At 46.0% G+C, this 16,306-nt stretch overlaps 3 protein-coding genes across 7 annotated transcripts; all 3 read right to left on the bottom strand.

Annotated features, from left to right (window-relative positions):
* Window positions 1–7: 7 nt before the first annotated feature.
* On the bottom strand, window positions 8–4,933 carry LOC125770476 (putative fatty acyl-CoA reductase CG5065). Its single transcript, XM_049440204.1, has 5 exons — window positions 3,965–4,933; window positions 1,603–2,306; window positions 1,206–1,521; window positions 689–821; window positions 8–620 (listed from the first exon to the last, which is right to left on the bottom strand). The coding sequence occupies exons 2-5, from the start codon at window positions 2,140–2,142 to the stop codon at window positions 29–31; spliced, it is 1,581 nt and encodes a 526-aa protein (XP_049296161.1). The 5' UTR covers window positions 2,143–2,306; window positions 3,965–4,933; the 3' UTR covers window positions 8–28.
* Window positions 4,934–7,739: 2,806 nt separating this feature from the next.
* Window positions 7,740–10,941, bottom strand: LOC125769460 (sodium-independent sulfate anion transporter-like). Its single transcript, XM_049438221.1, has 3 exons — window positions 10,125–10,941; window positions 9,079–9,801; window positions 7,740–8,996 (listed from the first exon to the last, which is right to left on the bottom strand). The coding sequence occupies exons 1-3, from the start codon at window positions 10,441–10,443 to the stop codon at window positions 8,173–8,175; spliced, it is 1,866 nt and encodes a 621-aa protein (XP_049294178.1). The 5' UTR covers window positions 10,444–10,941; the 3' UTR covers window positions 7,740–8,172.
* Window positions 10,942–11,013: 72 nt separating this feature from the next.
* Window positions 11,014–14,314, bottom strand: LOC125773441 (uncharacterized). Of its 5 annotated transcripts, none has more exons than XM_049444365.1 (5): window positions 14,118–14,314; window positions 12,632–12,851; window positions 12,197–12,535; window positions 11,804–12,118; window positions 11,014–11,710 (listed from the first exon to the last, which is right to left on the bottom strand). In XM_049444365.1, the coding sequence occupies exons 2-5, from the start codon at window positions 12,806–12,808 to the stop codon at window positions 11,594–11,596; spliced, it is 948 nt and encodes a 315-aa protein (XP_049300322.1). In that variant the 5' UTR covers window positions 12,809–12,851; window positions 14,118–14,314; the 3' UTR covers window positions 11,014–11,593. The 5 variants fall into 5 exon arrangements, with proteins under 5 accessions (XP_049300322.1, XP_049300398.1, XP_049300381.1 ...); XM_049444441.1 differs by lacking the exon at window positions 14,118–14,314 and adding an exon at window positions 13,907–14,059; XM_049444424.1 differs by lacking the exon at window positions 14,118–14,314 and adding an exon at window positions 13,111–13,874.
* Between the last annotated feature and the right edge of the window lie 1,992 nt (window positions 14,315–16,306).

Below are 16,306 nucleotides of genomic sequence, written 5' to 3'. Positions count from 1 at the left end.
GTTCTGTGTGTAATCAACACATCCGATCCTAAGCTCCACTCGGATATAGGAGCAGAGCGCCCAGATAGTACACCAGCAGTAAACCGGCCAACTGAAGGGCCCGCTTAAACCAAAGCAATCGTCGCAGTTTGGTGCGTGCCTGCTCGAGGCTGTCCATCTCGTCCTTCAGCACAAACCGGCGGATCCCGAGCATATACGCCTCGATGTACGCCTCCCAGTCCAGCCCGGTCACGTCGCAGCGGAACCCATCGGCTGCCCGGTCCCGGCGCACCCGTCCCCCGAGCCGGCGCAAATTCTCATTGCGGAAGGTCCACTCGTGCATGGCAAAGAACTCGCCGGTATCGGCCGCACGCTGGAACCGTCGGGCGAGACGTGCCATTATCGGTTGTCCACCACGGGCCCGAACGAGCGCATCGAACAGATACGCGGGCAGAAAGTGTAGCAGCAGCTCGACCAGCTTGTGTACGAACCGGTTCGTACGGAACCGGAAGCCTGGGTAGAGTAGCACATGCTTGGTAGGATTGCGTACGGCACAGCTCTGCGTGATCCGGCCGTACTCGTGCCACTTGATGCCATTCACCTGCCCGGAGGTACAGTTGTACACGCGAACCGGTGTCACCCTGTGAAGTGATAGGAAGGTTGAGAGGCTGTATTTTTTATTGGCTAACCCAGAACATATGTGCCGTACGTGGTGTTAGCGTTTTCCCACGCAGCTGCGATCAGTGTGTTGCAGACGATATCGACCGGGATGACGTCCATGGTGCAGCGTTCGTCACACATGATACTGCTGATTGTACCTCGTCCAATTTCCATCATGATTCCTACGAAACATTCGAGAACAAGGTTTATTAGTTTTTTTTCTCATGATTCTACTGTCTAAGGAATTTTTTAAACTGGAAACACTCTTCACGGTGTTCAAAAGTGGGTTTATATAGTCTCAGATCCTCTTTGAGACATGGATTATGTTCAAAACTGACAAAGAGCTCTTAGAATTATGGGAGTAACGTTGAACTAACGTTGGTACAGTGGGTAGATCATGCCATTAGAATGACACCGAGCTACCGACCCTGTGAAGTCCTTGTAGAGCAGAGCAGAGCAGGAGTGGTTAGTTTAAATTAAGATGAGGATTAGCACACAACAAGAGGACTCCTCTCAGCATGCCAATAATAACCTTAATAAGTAAAGAAAAGAATATTAAGTTGCACCTGTTATGCCGTGTACGTTGTCAATCCAGCCCGGGTAAGGTTCGGCGACTGCTCCGGTGACGATGGAGGGACGCACGATGCAGAGTGGCAACCGTTCCGCGTACTGTCCGACCAGCTGTTCCGTGATCGCCTTCGTCAGGGTGTAGGTGTTCGGATGGGCACCTTGCAGTTGGTTGGCGATCGCACCAATCATCTCACCGGGTAGCAGCTGCACACACTGGATGAAGCGGTCCGGATCCATCGGTGCTGGGTATACCACCTCATCTACCTCACGCCGGCACGCATTACTGTACGCCGTGGAGACGTGCACAACGCTCTGTTAGAGTTGGTGCGAAAAAATAATAATAAAACGAAACTGGAGTGTGCCACCATACGTGCAGACCGGGTTCGTTCTTACCTGCAGCTGACGCATCCCGGTACACAGTTCGAGCAGCTGCTTGGTACCGATCGTGTTCAGTATGGCCGCCTCGACGAGCGCTTCGTTGAAGCGTACCGTGGCAGCGACGTGAAACACGACATGGACCCGTTCCAACAGTGTGCGACGGTCGGACTCGGACAGCCCGAGCAGCGGTAGCGAGATGTCACCACCGACGCACACAAGCTTCGTCAGGAGTTGTGGCGTCTTGGCCCGTATACGCTCGAACACCGGATGGCGTACAAACTCGCGGTAGCGCTGTTCACTCGTTAGGCCACGCTTCGGGCGCAACAGGATGTAGATGGCGCTAACACCTTCACAGGCGCGCAACAGCTTCTCGATCAGTACCTTGCCGAGGAAACCGGTCCCACCGGTTACCAGTACGTTCTTCCCGTCGTAGAACGGTACCAGCGCGTCCGTGACGCCCGTCCGCAGCTCCTCCACATTGTTGTTCTCGTCCAGCGGTAACTCTTTCGCCTTTATCGGCAGTGAACATTCCGTCTCTAGTGGCTCTGCCAACATCCTGCTGGTTGCGTCGTATCCCGTTTTGCGGTACTTTTGTTGACTCGGTAATTCTACGTTGGGCGACTACGATTCGCACACTCAGCTATCTTGCATGACGCGGTACGGTAGTACCGATGTTGAGATTTTCCACCTCGTTGAGTGCACTAATCTTGCGCGATAATCTGCATGCGACAAGTAAAACAAACAGAAAAACTCAGTCAAAAAAAAAGTTACAGCTAGTGACCTAATGCGGACAACCTTCGGTATCAACTAATGGGTCAAACTCATCAGCATTTGAATATCCCGTGATTACCGAACAACTCAAGGTCTACATCGTTCGCCTCAGTAAACACGGATCAATGCTGAATCCAGGCCCAAACTGACGAACCATTACTTCCGGGGTTTTGCATTGAGATGTGGTTGGCTATCGGGCACAAAATCAGCGCGTGTAATGAGCCCAGAAAAACGCGTCGCATAAACCGCCCCCGTACAGTACCCCTGGGGAATCGGGTACCATTTTTAAAGATGGCAGACAGGGTCTTGCAGACCATAGTGTGCGCCGCACGTAACGAGCCTGCTCGAGGTGCAGGTTTTCCTTTTCGCCACAATTTTACCTATCATCCGAACGAGTTTTGCACCAAAAACGAAAGAGAGAGAGAGAGAAAGAGAGAATGTGTGTACTGTTTTTCGCACGTCTTAGGAATCTCATTCCCACCCTTCTTCACACTGCTCTTTCTATCTTATACCACTCTCTTTCAATTCCCCTTTGGATGCCGACCATAAACCGGCCCGTTGCAAAACGGTGTGAAAGTGGCCGAGAACAAGACCCGGTAAGTGAAAGGGGGGAACACAGCAAATGCAACGGCTGCCTGCAGTTACACGATCGCTAGCGCACCGCCTAGGATCCAGCAATTGGATGCAACAAGCAAGTCTGCATGCGTTGAGTTTCTGTGGCGCGAAAATCTAACTTTCCACGCTTTAGACGGTCCGTATCGTAAAGGAGCTGTTATGACGATCGCATAAAAAGCGGGACAATTGCATAACCTTAATGTGTGTGTGTGTGCGAGGTTTGGGGTGGAGATGCTGGTGGCTTACGGGAGAATCGGTTAATGGACATCTAATATATCCGTTGCATAACAAGTGTATGTTTCTAGTCGGGTAAACCAGTCGGATGGGAAACAGATAGCTTTAATTTCGCTATGCATCCTAATCACGTTAACATTCAGACATTTCAACATGGCGGATAATACATCTTTGTGCGAATGAAAGGACATGTGTTTATTTGGTTATTGTAAACTGAATAGCAGCGCCATATTGAATATTGTTTAACATTTTTATTTTTATTTCGTATACGATTATTTCAATCGAAACACATTGAAAATTAATATTTCTACGTTTATTTTGACAATTTGAATAAATTACTATAAGCAATTTTTATAGTAATAATATACATACATTGGAACGCCGATTATCCGTGCTCATCGGGACTCAGCCCTTGCCACGGATAAGCGAATACCACGGATAATAGGCACAACTCTTTTGATTGATAAATATCAGCGTTTAGTGTGTAATGGATAGACTTTTTATTTTCTTAGTTGCATTTTGGAACATGAATCTGTTCTATTTGGTCGAACTTGAGCAAATTGTATCATTCCCTATTGATTTCCGAGCTGCACGGATAATGAGACAGCTGGGTAAAAGGTACCCGGATAATCGGTGCTCTACTGTAATTTGTTTGGAATTATAGATTCTACCGGTCTAGTGGAGATTTGAACCCAAAGTAATTGCTGTTGTTGTTGCAAGTCTAACTAATTACGCTATTTAAGCGGCTGATACTTACTCTACTTAATAGTCGATTTAAGTCCCTCCTGGAACCTTGATACCTGTCCAGCCTAGCCCTGAAAATGTGGCTAGCTGGCAGGATCCTTCGGTTGATCGGTATGCTGGAATGTAGTGGTATGCGGAAATACGGTCTGCGTTAGTTTGGGACGCGAACCCAAGTGACGAGACGCACTTAAGATGCACACACTCCCATCCACTCCTCACACATAAATAAGTACACACGCGCACACAGCGTCGCCACACTATCCCAATCCCTCGTTGGCGTTGATAGTGGTGTGAAGTTTGATGTTGTTAGTGACTGCTTTCCGGTTGTTCGGATCCCGCATGGACCCTTAAACGACACACTGGTCCCAAAACGCCACGGTGACACTCACGAGTCAGACACAAACCCACATACACACACACACGCACGCACGCATACACTTGCCCGTGCACATTCAGTGCGCTTGGTTTAGGGTTGCTTCTAAGCACCTTCTCAGCCTTCGGGTGATGGTCCGTTAGTGGTGCGCTTCGAAAGACGACTGACCACCGCTTACGAACGGCACACCGCAGCAAGCCATCGTTGCCCCCAAGGATCAACAGGTACGGTTTGCATTACGCACCGCTGCACTCGCAAACTGTACCAACCGTACGTCCGCTTGGGAACCTGGCTGGTGGCGATGTGGTGGGCAGCATTGCGGCTCTTGCGACCGTCCGCCTCCTCCAAAAAGAAAGCCTTTTTTTTCTTCGCGCACAAAGAAAATCGAGCAAACCGATGCCAAATACCAGTTTTTACCGCATCGCCATGAAATCGGTATCGTGCCGTGGCCGCGGCACAATTTACTATCCAGCACCCAACCGATCCTCGCTCATAGGGCGAACCTCGTCTTCATATTTTGTGTATTTATTTCTGTGCGCAATGTGGTAAACTATTTGCCCCACTCGCTACCTACGTTTTGAGGTTAGGAGCGTATAGTACTAATGAGTATCCGGGATTGTCAGTAGTGCGCTGGTGAGTAGTGGTGTAGTCAAATAGCTCCCGGAGATGAGATGAGCAAATACAGTTTTTCGCGAGCCTTACGAGCTAGCTCATTAGCCCCTATCATCAGGTTAACTGTGGGGAAACCTTTCAGAAGCGATCAGTTTTATCGTTTCTGATAGAAAAAGAGAGTAATACGCGTAATCCGCCATTCTAGCATTTAGACATTGCTGGAAATTGGATGTTGGTACTAGAGATGTGCGAAGTGAATAAGAGTGAGATAGTGAGTTGAAACGTTGTATTGAACGAGTTTCGTTCACTCACCACGAGTAGGTTTAGCGACTCTTTTTTCACTTACTCAGTCATGAGTGTAAGCATGTATCCGTGGAGAGTCGAGTCGCAAAAAGAGTAAATACGTGAGTTGAAACGAAAATGTGCGAGTGAGTTGAAACAAAAATGAGTTGAAACGAAACGATTGATTCACATGAGTTGCAACGGAATACATTTTTAGATTTTTTTAAAATGTTTTCTTTTTTCTTTTCTTTTTTTAATTTAAAGCATTATTTGAGTGAAAAGAAACTTATTACAACAAATTCGCATTCAAATATATCACATTTATAAATTTTGCTAAATTGCTCAAAAATGAGGAAAATTTTACATTTTCTCAAACAGGGTAAGGAACTTGGTTCCTCGAATGACTTCTGGTACAGACATCTGAGAGCATGGCCGTCCAAGAAGAAAATGTAGATATTGGTGCCATCTATCGACCACAGGTTAAAGATTGGCGATTCGTTGGATACCGACCGAGTTATAAGCAAAACTTGGTGCAAAAATTAGGAAAATTTTACATTTTCTCAAACAGAGTATGGAACTTGGTTCCTCTATAACTTCTGACACAGACATCTGAGGGCATGGCCGTTCAAGAAAAAAATATAGCCATTGGTGCCATGTATCGAACACATGTTTAAGATTGGCGATCCGTTGGATACCGTTCGAGTTATAGGCAAAACTTGGTGTAAAACAAATTTTTATATTTTATTTATTTTTTTTCTAATTTCTTATTTTTTTATTTAAAGCATTATTTGAGTGAAAAGAAACTTATTTCAACCACTTGGCATTAAAATAAATCAATTTAATTTTTTTTGCAAAATTCCTCCAAAAAAACGTAAGGGGTAAGCCTTATTAAATTTTCGAGTTGAAATTTTTTTAAAATTTTTTTCTGATTTTTTATTCTTCTTTTAATTTAAAGCATTATTTGAGTGAAAAGAAACTTATTTCAACAAATTCGCATTAAAATAAATCAATTTATAAAATTTAGTCAATAAATATTTCTAAAGCCTTAGGAGATTTATGCTGGGTTTTTTATGACTCCGAAATGAGTCGTTTAACGTGCAGACTCCTAATAACGACTCATTCACTCTGAGTTGATTCACTAAAAAGAGTTGTTATTCTCATCTCTAGTTGGTACGATTGAGGATATTCTATCGTTATTATCAAACAAGTTAAAGCAATTGATAGTGTACGTAATGATGATTACGTATACGTAATGATGAAATTGCATGAAGAAAAAAATCTTTCATCACGCATTGATCATGGTAAAAGATAAGGTGATTTGGATGTTAGCAGTTGGATGTCCTCTCAGAGGATAAGTGAGACCAAGAAAGGACAAGAGAGAGGACAAGAACAATATTTTTTTCTGGATGCTATGAATGAATACTACAACGAAACAGAAATGTGTTAAGAAATCATATTCATCTATTTAAAAAGTTTATAAACAATGCAACAACAAAAATCCCACAGGGAATAAAGTAGAGCAAATTTCCACCACCAAACGTCCCGCCATTTCAAGCAAGACAAACAATCTGTTTATGTGAGCCAAAAATTAAAAACATATCTTAATTCATGAAAACAAATTAGCTCTCCAGGCTCAGCCAACCAACACATGTTGCATGTGCATCGATATTAAACTTCCAATTCCACCATCCACTGCACGGAGTTGCATCCCGGGAAAGCGCCTAATATGCGTTCGTGCCGTTGCAAAACACGTGGTTTTTGGTTTCGTTCGCTGCAGACAAACATTACCCCCCTTTACGGCCGGGTACGATGCGTTTCGACCTTTTTTTCTCTCCATTGTGCTCTGTTAGAAAAGGATGGTGGCGGGTGGGGTGCGGGAACGGCAGAGCCGAAGAGGCAAAAACCCCGTAATGGAGCGGCATTCACCAATCAAAGCCAAAAGTGCATTCGTATTACATTTGCCCCCGTACCACAGCTGCCCCCAGCTAGGGGAATAAAAGTGGCAGGAGAAAGGGAGCTAAAGTGTGTGGCGGGTGGATTAGGTGACGCTTGCTTCTTTCTTTTGCTTTCCGCTCGTTCACATTGGCACCCTACGGGCTGCACATATATGCATTCCATCTAGCGTAATTCATCGGTTGCGTAGATCAACTTCTTCGCCATTTTTTTTTTTGCACAACTCCACATGCAATCATGCGGTGTACTGTTCGGCTTTCGTTAACCTTGCGATATTGAAGAAGGATGCATTTCTCGATAACCACATTCTATTGTAACGCAAGTTGCATCGAATGAGCATGTGGTGATGGGAAAATTCTATGGTAGAATGAAAAAAAAACGCTTTTTATTGTAGTTTCTACATTTTTTGTTTTACTTCAATCGTTAAACGAATGCAAAATGGTGTATTTACTTTAGCGCTTAATTAGTCTAGTAGATTGCATACTTTCAGGCGTTCCATTGCTTCACTGCATTCTTTGCAGGGTTTCGCAAGTGAATATGATATAAGCGGGAATTAATACTGAAACGATATTGGTGTTGCGTATATGTTGGGAAGATTCATCAGTAAAAAATAACATTTCAAGAAAATAAATTCATCTGATGTACTATATACGAAGTAAAAATTATGTTTAATATTAATACAGGGTTTTTTAAATGATAGAACAACGCAAGTGGCTATGACAACAATTGCAGCATATGACATCTAAACGGTCTCAGATGACACGGTCATATCATTTGAATCTCATCTCTTTCAATCTCTCTCTCTCTCTCTCTCTCTCTCTTCCTTTGAACTCAATATTTCATTTTTCAAAGTCATTAAGCTGTTTGCTAATACTCGCTTGCGCAATTCAGTATAGTATGTTCGTTTTATCCTATCTGTGGCGGCACCCCTGGAGCATTCTAGTGGCACACTTTAGGGATAATAAGACTAAAGCAACTTTGTTTGCTTTCCCCCTACTCTGCTACATTTCTGATCTGATTTGTGCAATCTCCACCTCCTCCTGTTTGTCTTGTGCAACCGGCGAAACAGTTCCCTCCGGCCGGTGAAACATCAAACCGTGGTCCGTTTCGTGCAGTTGTAGCGCCGATCGCCACGCGGGCTGAACGTTTTGCAGTATGAATGTGCCCCCAAGCCGTTCTACCTCATCCGCCAGCTCGCGCAGTGATCGTACTGCACTGTGATCGAGTGCAACGACCCGCTCACAGTCGAGCACGATCGGTATGGGTGTATAGTGACGTGCCTCGGTCAGCACGACCGTCCTTAACCGATCCAAACCCGGGTAAAGTAGACCAAGGTTGGGACGTACACGGCGGTATGTAATGGTAGGGCCCCGCACCGTGGTACAATCTGCCCGGGGCCACACCCAGTGCCGGAGTGGTTCGAGCAGGCTGACGCCCATACCGCACAGCAGACCCACCTCAACGCCTCGAAATAGGCAAACCGTAAAGCACACCGTCCAGGCGAACAGGTCAGCAAGGGAGGCGGGCGGTCGGGGCAGGCGCCGCACGATGGCTAGATCGAGCATCGAGGCAACGGCTATGATCAGCACGGCGGCAAGTGTGGCCCGCGGGATGTAGTAGAAGTAGGGCGTCAGCACACCGAGCGCTAGCAGCGTGAGCAGTGCGGAGTACAGCCCGGATAGTGGCGTCCGTACACCGCTAGCATGGCTGACGGCGGAACGGGTGAAGGCACCGGTGGTGGGCATTGCCCGGAAGCACGATCCAATCACATTGCACAGCCCTAGTGCAATCAGCTCCTGGGTGGCGTCAACGACTCCATCGGTCGCTGCGGGAGAAACAGAGACGTGCGTATTGAGCGGAGGGAACTCTGTCTCAAGAACAACACAAATGGTGACGATCTAGCTTACCAAATGCCTTTGCGATGGCAACATTTGCAAGGACGGCCACGAGTGGTACTAGCAGCAGTCCACTACCCAGCTCGGTGGTTATCTGAATAAAGGTAACGGTGGTGTTGTTAACGGTGACGCCTCGTACCGGCCATTCGAAGGCAGGTATGCCCGGTTCCACCTGTCCCGACAATCTAAATGGAACTCCACCGGGTGTGGTGGACAGGTAATGTGCTAGAAGGGTGGCAAGCAATACGACTAGAGCATTCCGAGCGAGCGATACGTACCAAAGGAACCGATGAATAGGACGATTCCGTGTCGCTGATACCAAACGAGGTAGATACTGCAGCGCTACCAGTACCACCATGCAACTGATACCGAGGGCTGCATCGCCGAACGCAGTCTGCTGCAGCCTGTGGAGAATGCTCCAGACGGTGGAGAAAAATCCGCTATCACTGCCGGGGAGTCGTGGTAGACCGAGCAAATTGCCGAGCTGGGCACCGATGATGATGAGGGCTGTGGCAGAGGTGAAAGCGGATGTCACCGGTACCGAGATGAAACAGACAAGAAATCCTAGCCGGAAGGCACCCATCGCCAATTCTACCAGACCCGATGCGAACGCTAACACGATCACGTACTGATGTGGACGGCCTGCGGTATACTCGAGTGTTAGCAGTGACATCAGGCTGGTAGGACCGATCGATACCTCACGCACTGTACCGAAGAACACATACACTAGCGAACCTGTAACGAATCGTGGTGTAACAGACGTGTCTAACTGCTGTTGCGACTTTAGGTCAGCTGTGTTCTAGCTCATACGATCTCTCAAAACAAATAAGAGCTAGCTGTCGATAAGAGAACCTAATTAATGCCGATAACTACGTTTGATCATCTCAGCCAAAAAAACTATTACGTAGAAGCCACTATATGTAGATCCCTCTGCTCTGTTTCGATAATAATACGAGACCGTAATAACCGACGGTAGAATATATCCAAACCTTGGTTATTGATCAGAGTTCGTGAGGTAGCTCAGTAAGGGCCGCAGACTGCAGCACGAGGCAACTTACCCATGAATGCAGCGTACAGACCATACTGTGATGGCAAACCGGCAATCGTGGCGTAAGCGATACTCTGCGGTATCATCGTCAGGCCTAGCGTAACACCCGCAATCAGATCGGACAGTGCGTCCTCACCATCGTAACGCCGGATCCAGGTCAGTATAGGTAGACGTCTTTTCGGTGAACATCCTGCAAGCAGCTGTTTCCACCAGCTGGAGGATGTCCTGGAGCTACCCGTACCGGAACCGGTATCTTTACCATCGTCCTGGAATGTAGTGTGCCGTGCAGGTTGTTGCAGTGCACGCAATTCTTCCGCCTCCTCCACCATCGCAAGAACTCACGAATAGCTACTGTTACGACTGATCCGCAACAGTACACACAGAACACCGTACTGATTGAGGACGGGCGATACGATATCACAACGCCACTCGTTCGGGGAAGATCTGCGCATCTTCCACGTGGTACAGAAGCGGTGGAGGTAATAGCGACCCACATCTTTCTTTCTCAGTGTGAAGGAGAAAAACAAAAAAAACACACACACAAAACCCATAATCGTTATCATCTGGTGCACCAGAGATACTGTCACTATTTCTAGTGTGAGCGCGCCCTATCTTATAGGGTAATTTTAGCTCTCGCTCTGATATGCACCTCTGGGTTTGTTTGTTGTGAATCTATCCGTTGTAGCTTGCATCCGAACAGGGTTGTCGCTGTAGGCCGGAAATTAAAATTAAGATTCATTCAAATTTGGCACCTTGAGCGAATATTCGACTGGACTAGTATGGTACGATACGTGCGCGATGGAGTGTATTTGCTCAGCTGAAGATCACACACACGCATTCTACACATTTGTTGGATAAATTCTTTCCTCCTATTCCAATTTAAAGAAGAAGAAAATATATAGCAAATAGTAAAACGATCCGTTTTAATCATAAGTAGTACTGGTTACATTAAGTTTATTCATTTACGCAGGTTTTTTTTGTGTTGTTGGTTTGTTTTATCAGCAATTTAACGCTAACGTCTTCAATCAGACGTTTGATCATGTCACTCATCCCTACATTCTACTTGCACCGGGAAGATATTCATTAGTTTATCGGTCGTTCGCTCTCTTTCTCCCTCTCGCTGTCTCTCTGTGTCTCTCTCTCTCTCTTTCTTTTGCAAATGTTCTACTAATTTCATCATTATGCCTGAACGCGTCTAAGCGAAATGGACGCTGTACTAGCGACTTAGCTCAAAAGGTAGTTAGCTCGGGGCGAAACATTGTTATGTATCTTGTTTAAAATTGTGTGCCTATGTTAAAGTAAGGTGTGCATGATTACTGGATAGGGAGATCCTGTTCATGTTCGGTCGGGTTCGATCATTACCTTTTGCAGAGCGCTGCAGACACGCGCACACAGGATGGCTGATACTGCCCTCCGGTGAAACAAAACACCACACGAAAGTGGATTGGAAAGCTGGGAGAGTGGGAGTAAGCAGGAAGACTAGCGTATCTTCTTGCTGATCTGCTCGATCAGTCCGTCGACCCGTTCACTTTTGCCCTTAAAGTTCTTGGGATGTGGTCCAATCATTTGCACAAATTGCGGCACATCTGGTGATACCTGTTGGGGTGTTGGGGTTAAGAAGCGAGAAAAAATACGTAAGTACAAGAGCTACTAACAGCAAACATATCGCGTGATGGGAAAGACACATACCTGCACGAACTTGGCCAACGCTTTCATCGTGCGGAAGAGATGTTCCTCCGTTGGGGAGCTGTTGAAGAATTGCAGCAACGCCATCGAGATCTCTACGGCAACGTCATCGAACACGACCGTCTTCACCTCCTTGCAGGCGACGTTGTGCACGAGCGCTGTGCCGATATCTTGCAATCGGGGACAGGTCGCTAGCAGACAATGTACGGCCACCTTTGTCGTCGCGCGGATATTAGACGTTGTCAGACCATTGTAGTTCCACTCTGAGATGTAGAGCAACCACTCGGATGCGTTATTATTCTCGAACAAGTTGCACATCTGCCGATTGGTCAAGAGAGACGAAGACGAAAAGCTATCAGTGTAATGATTCTGCGTAGATATCAGCGCAATACCTACAAATAGTGCGATCGATTGCTGCTCCTCGGGCGGATGCCGATCAATGTCCTGGGCAAAGTTCATCAGCACATGCTCCTTCCGGTCCTGGTGCAGCAGCAGTATGATGTCCTCCTTCAGTGCGGCATTCGCGAGCGCCCGCAGCAGATGCACACGCACATCTGTCGAGAAACACTCCTGGTCGCGGAAGATACGTCCCACAAACACAAGAAAACAGTCACCGAACGTCCAGGCACCTTCGCCGAGCAATAGGTACTGATGCAGCTGGTCTACCGCTTCCTGCTCGTCCTCCGACAGCTTTCCATCGACAAAGTCAACCAGGCGCTCCAGTTCCAGCTTAGACTGTTGTTGTAACCGGTGGAGAGATAATGAAGATTCGGTGGTATGATGCAATGGGGGTTAAGTACGCTGGGCGTACGGGAGTCCGGGATGACTTACATCAACCTCGGTAAAGATGATCGGTGGCTCACGGTTACGCTTACGTTCTTCCTCAGCCAGTCGTTCGGCTTCCTCCTCCTCCAGCACCTTTTGTGAGGGCAATAGTGGTTGCGCCGTACCGTTCGTCGTATTACCACCGTTCGTGCTGGCCTGTGCATCCGCCTCCGTATCCGACATCCTGTCTATCTGTGTGCGTGTCTATACGGTTAGGATATGGAAACTACAAGACAGAGAACGAAGGAAGAAGACTATACTAGACACACTGACATATAAGACTATATTGTATAGGCAACAAAATGCACCAGAGTTCCTCTGGTATCTCAATACGGACAATGTTCAGGAGTGCTGCATGAGAACTTGATCGATCGAATGATTTTGAACGCTGGATTGATGGATGTTGAATGTTGCATAAAAGACTCGACACGCAAGTAACTACTGCTGGACAACCAGGAACTATTCACATATGGTACAATTGTGACCTATTCTGTTGCACCTTCTACACATACATCTGGCACACACAAACCTCCCCCCCCCACAGAAATTTTCGGCATGTTCTCCATTGCGCATCGCAACTGCAGCAAAACTTCTGGTGCCCTACTTCTGCTCACGGTACACACATATGCTCGACGGTTCACTGGTCTGGTGTGATTCAAACACGTACACGTTAGGCCACTTCTAATCGCCGTCATCCCCGTCGGGCGCACGGGAAAGACTATTTTTAGCCACCTTCGTTCTCTGCACCGTACTCTACACGGTCACAACCATTGTTTCCTTCCCCTGTCAGGCCATCGTCAGCTTTTTCACCCATACCAACATCTACCAAACCACAAAAGGGCACAAAACTGCACCAGGTTTTGCGCTTCTTCCGCAATGCTTTACGGACGCACATTAACCTCCAACCGGATCGTACATTCGTGCACAACAAGTGATGAGCGGTAACTTCATCCACATCGTACGGGTGGAGCACTAAGGGCGCAGGCAAGTGGATACACTTATGCACAGTATTCAACTCCTCACTACTTCGTCTCGCATGGTCATATGTGTGTGTTTGTGTGTGAGCGAACGACTGCCGGCTCATGCACTCCACTCACTCGGGTCTCCTCTATTTATAGGATATGCGTGAAAAATTGGAAAAGAATTGTGCCACAGTCTTGGTAAAAGTTGTGAATCGTCACATTTTCCACTTCCTCACCACTTTCCTCTAGCCACACGCATACACATAGAGAGGTACACACATGTGTATAGCATTATCAGCACGAGGAAACGTGGCCTAACCTCGGAACGTTGGATCCGGCCAGGTTGATTGCGTTGCGTAGCAGATTCCGGACTGGATTTCACCCCCTTCAAAACAAAATGTTTCGTTTTTGTTTTTCGTTCCTTCTCTATTCTGCTATTTGCAAACTCACTAAACTGAAAACGGAAAAATTTGTACACCGAAAAAAAGGCAGTCGGCGAACGATGACTCACCGGTCTTCACACAACTTACCCGTGGTGGTAAAACTCCGGCAGGGAATGTTCAACAAAACTTTGTTGTACGAAAAAGCAAAAAAAAAAGAAAACAAACAAACCAAAAACCTGCCGAAAAGAAATGCCTAGTAGTAACACTGGGAAAATGCTTGCGGCAAAAACGCACACGATCCAACCAGCGCCGCTACTGCTCTGCTACTGAGCAGTGTGCGCACGATGGCCGATTTTCACCAACTTTTCTCATCCCCCGAGTGCCCTGTGGGTTTTCTTCCCTGTCTCACGCTCCCTTCCTTTTTTTTCACTCCGCCGCCTACTTGTCCTTCAGTCCTGGCGTTGACACACCAGGGGACAAGTCATCAGACAGGTGGGATAGGAATCGGAAAGAGGGTGTAAGTACACACACTCACACCAACGAACATCAAAAGCCGAAATGCATCTTGGTGCACTCTCAGCAAGTATCCGCTCTTCCGCTCTTCGTTTTTCCAGCGTTTCGTTTGGGTTTCCCAAAAATCTCACAATTCCATCTCTACTTCGACACTACTTAACTTCAACACCACATATAACTTCGGTAAGAATGTTACTTACACACACACACACTCACATCTTTTTTCTCCATTCGAAAAACTCACCCGAAATGGTGCATCACCCAAATATTCCCCAAAGGGGGGGGGGGGGGGGGGGAATTCGTGAAAAGAAAATTCAAAAACCATCCCCGGCGAATTGTGTGTTTTTTTTTCGACAGGCACGCATGCGTCCTTGCGTGCGTCTAGTGAAATACCGGCTTAAAATTCGAAGTGTCTTAACACACAAACTCACACACCATTATTTACCCAATGTGCTTACTTTACACCCACACACACACCCACACATACCACGAAGGGGAGGAAAAGCCGGTCTGGAATGTTTTAGCGGAGAATAAAAAGTTTTCTTTTGCCTTGGTGACAAACGGCGAACGAATTTCGCATTCGAAATTACTCTATCCCGTTGGCGGTACAATACTGACAAGGTCTTTGAACCGTTGTGGCCGAGACGAAGGGACGCCACCCACGCGTTATATAAAATACTACCTTACCTTACTAAAGGTAGCGCACAATCTATGAAATACCTCTGTGTATGTGGTGTTTAATACATCGTCTATAAAACAAAAAGATGTATGTAACTAAAAAAAACAACAGAATCAAATACCTGTTCTCTTCCTTTTCGCAAAAAGGGCCATTTTATCCCTTGCCCTTTTGCTCTCCCGCTCTACTCACCCCCCAATCCCCCTTCCCTCCCCTGCTCACATTTCCTTTCCATCTCATCGAACAGAACAAAGAAGAAAACAAAACCGGTGAACTAATTTTCCACAGCTAAAAATACATCGCAAATGAGAAAACAGGGAAAACATTGCAAAAAAAAACTAAAAGTGACACAACAACAAAAAAAGTAAAATCAAAAAAAGTAGTGGAAAATTCCTGTGTTTTTGACTATACATACACATTTCACATTTCGATTTGTTTTTTTTTTCTTTCGCCTAATAATTTCATCAAGAGACATAAATAATCTGTTCATACGACATTGTAGTATTTTTAGTATTCTGTTTTCTTTTGCTACGTTCTTTATCACGTACAGTTTTATTTATTGCTTTATTATCAAACGCATGCTCATGCAAGATATCGATGGAGCGTAAGCAAATTGGATGAAGAGGAAAGAATCTCTGCTCTCTTTGCATTCCTTTCTTCCAACACAGTGTGCTGTATACAATTAGTTGCAGGTTAGTAAAATAGCTGTTTTTTGCATGTCAGTAATTTTGATAAAATACACCATCTTCTCCCCTGTTACCATCTCTTCTTGATTAGTAACAGCCTTGAACATGCATGGATGATATGTTTTTGATTCTTCGCAATAGTAGTGGTGATCACTCTTCTTTTTGTATTGTCTAATGTCGCAATAACGTAGTCGGCTTGTTATTTTTTTATTTCCGTTGGCTTCATTTACACGTATAGCTACATAATTAGTCCTGTGTATGAAAAAATGTTCTTCGAATTAGAGATGAGAACTCTTTTTAGTGGATCAACTCAGGTGAATGAGTCGCTATTAGGAGTCAATTTAATGACTCATTTCGGAAACATAAAAAAAACCCGGCTTAAACGTTTAAGCTAAGGTTCGGTCATTTTACTCACTCATGAGTGTAAGCATAAAGCCGTGGTGAGTCGAGTCGCAAAAAGA

The sequence above is a fragment of the Anopheles funestus genome, chromosome X (genome assembly GCF_943734845.2).
Source record: "Anopheles funestus chromosome X, idAnoFuneDA-416_04, whole genome shotgun sequence".
Lineage (NCBI taxonomy): Eukaryota > Metazoa > Arthropoda > Insecta > Diptera > Culicidae > Anopheles > Anopheles funestus.
Note: the sequence above shows the minus strand (reverse complement) of the source record. Positions and strands in the feature narration are given on the sequence as shown.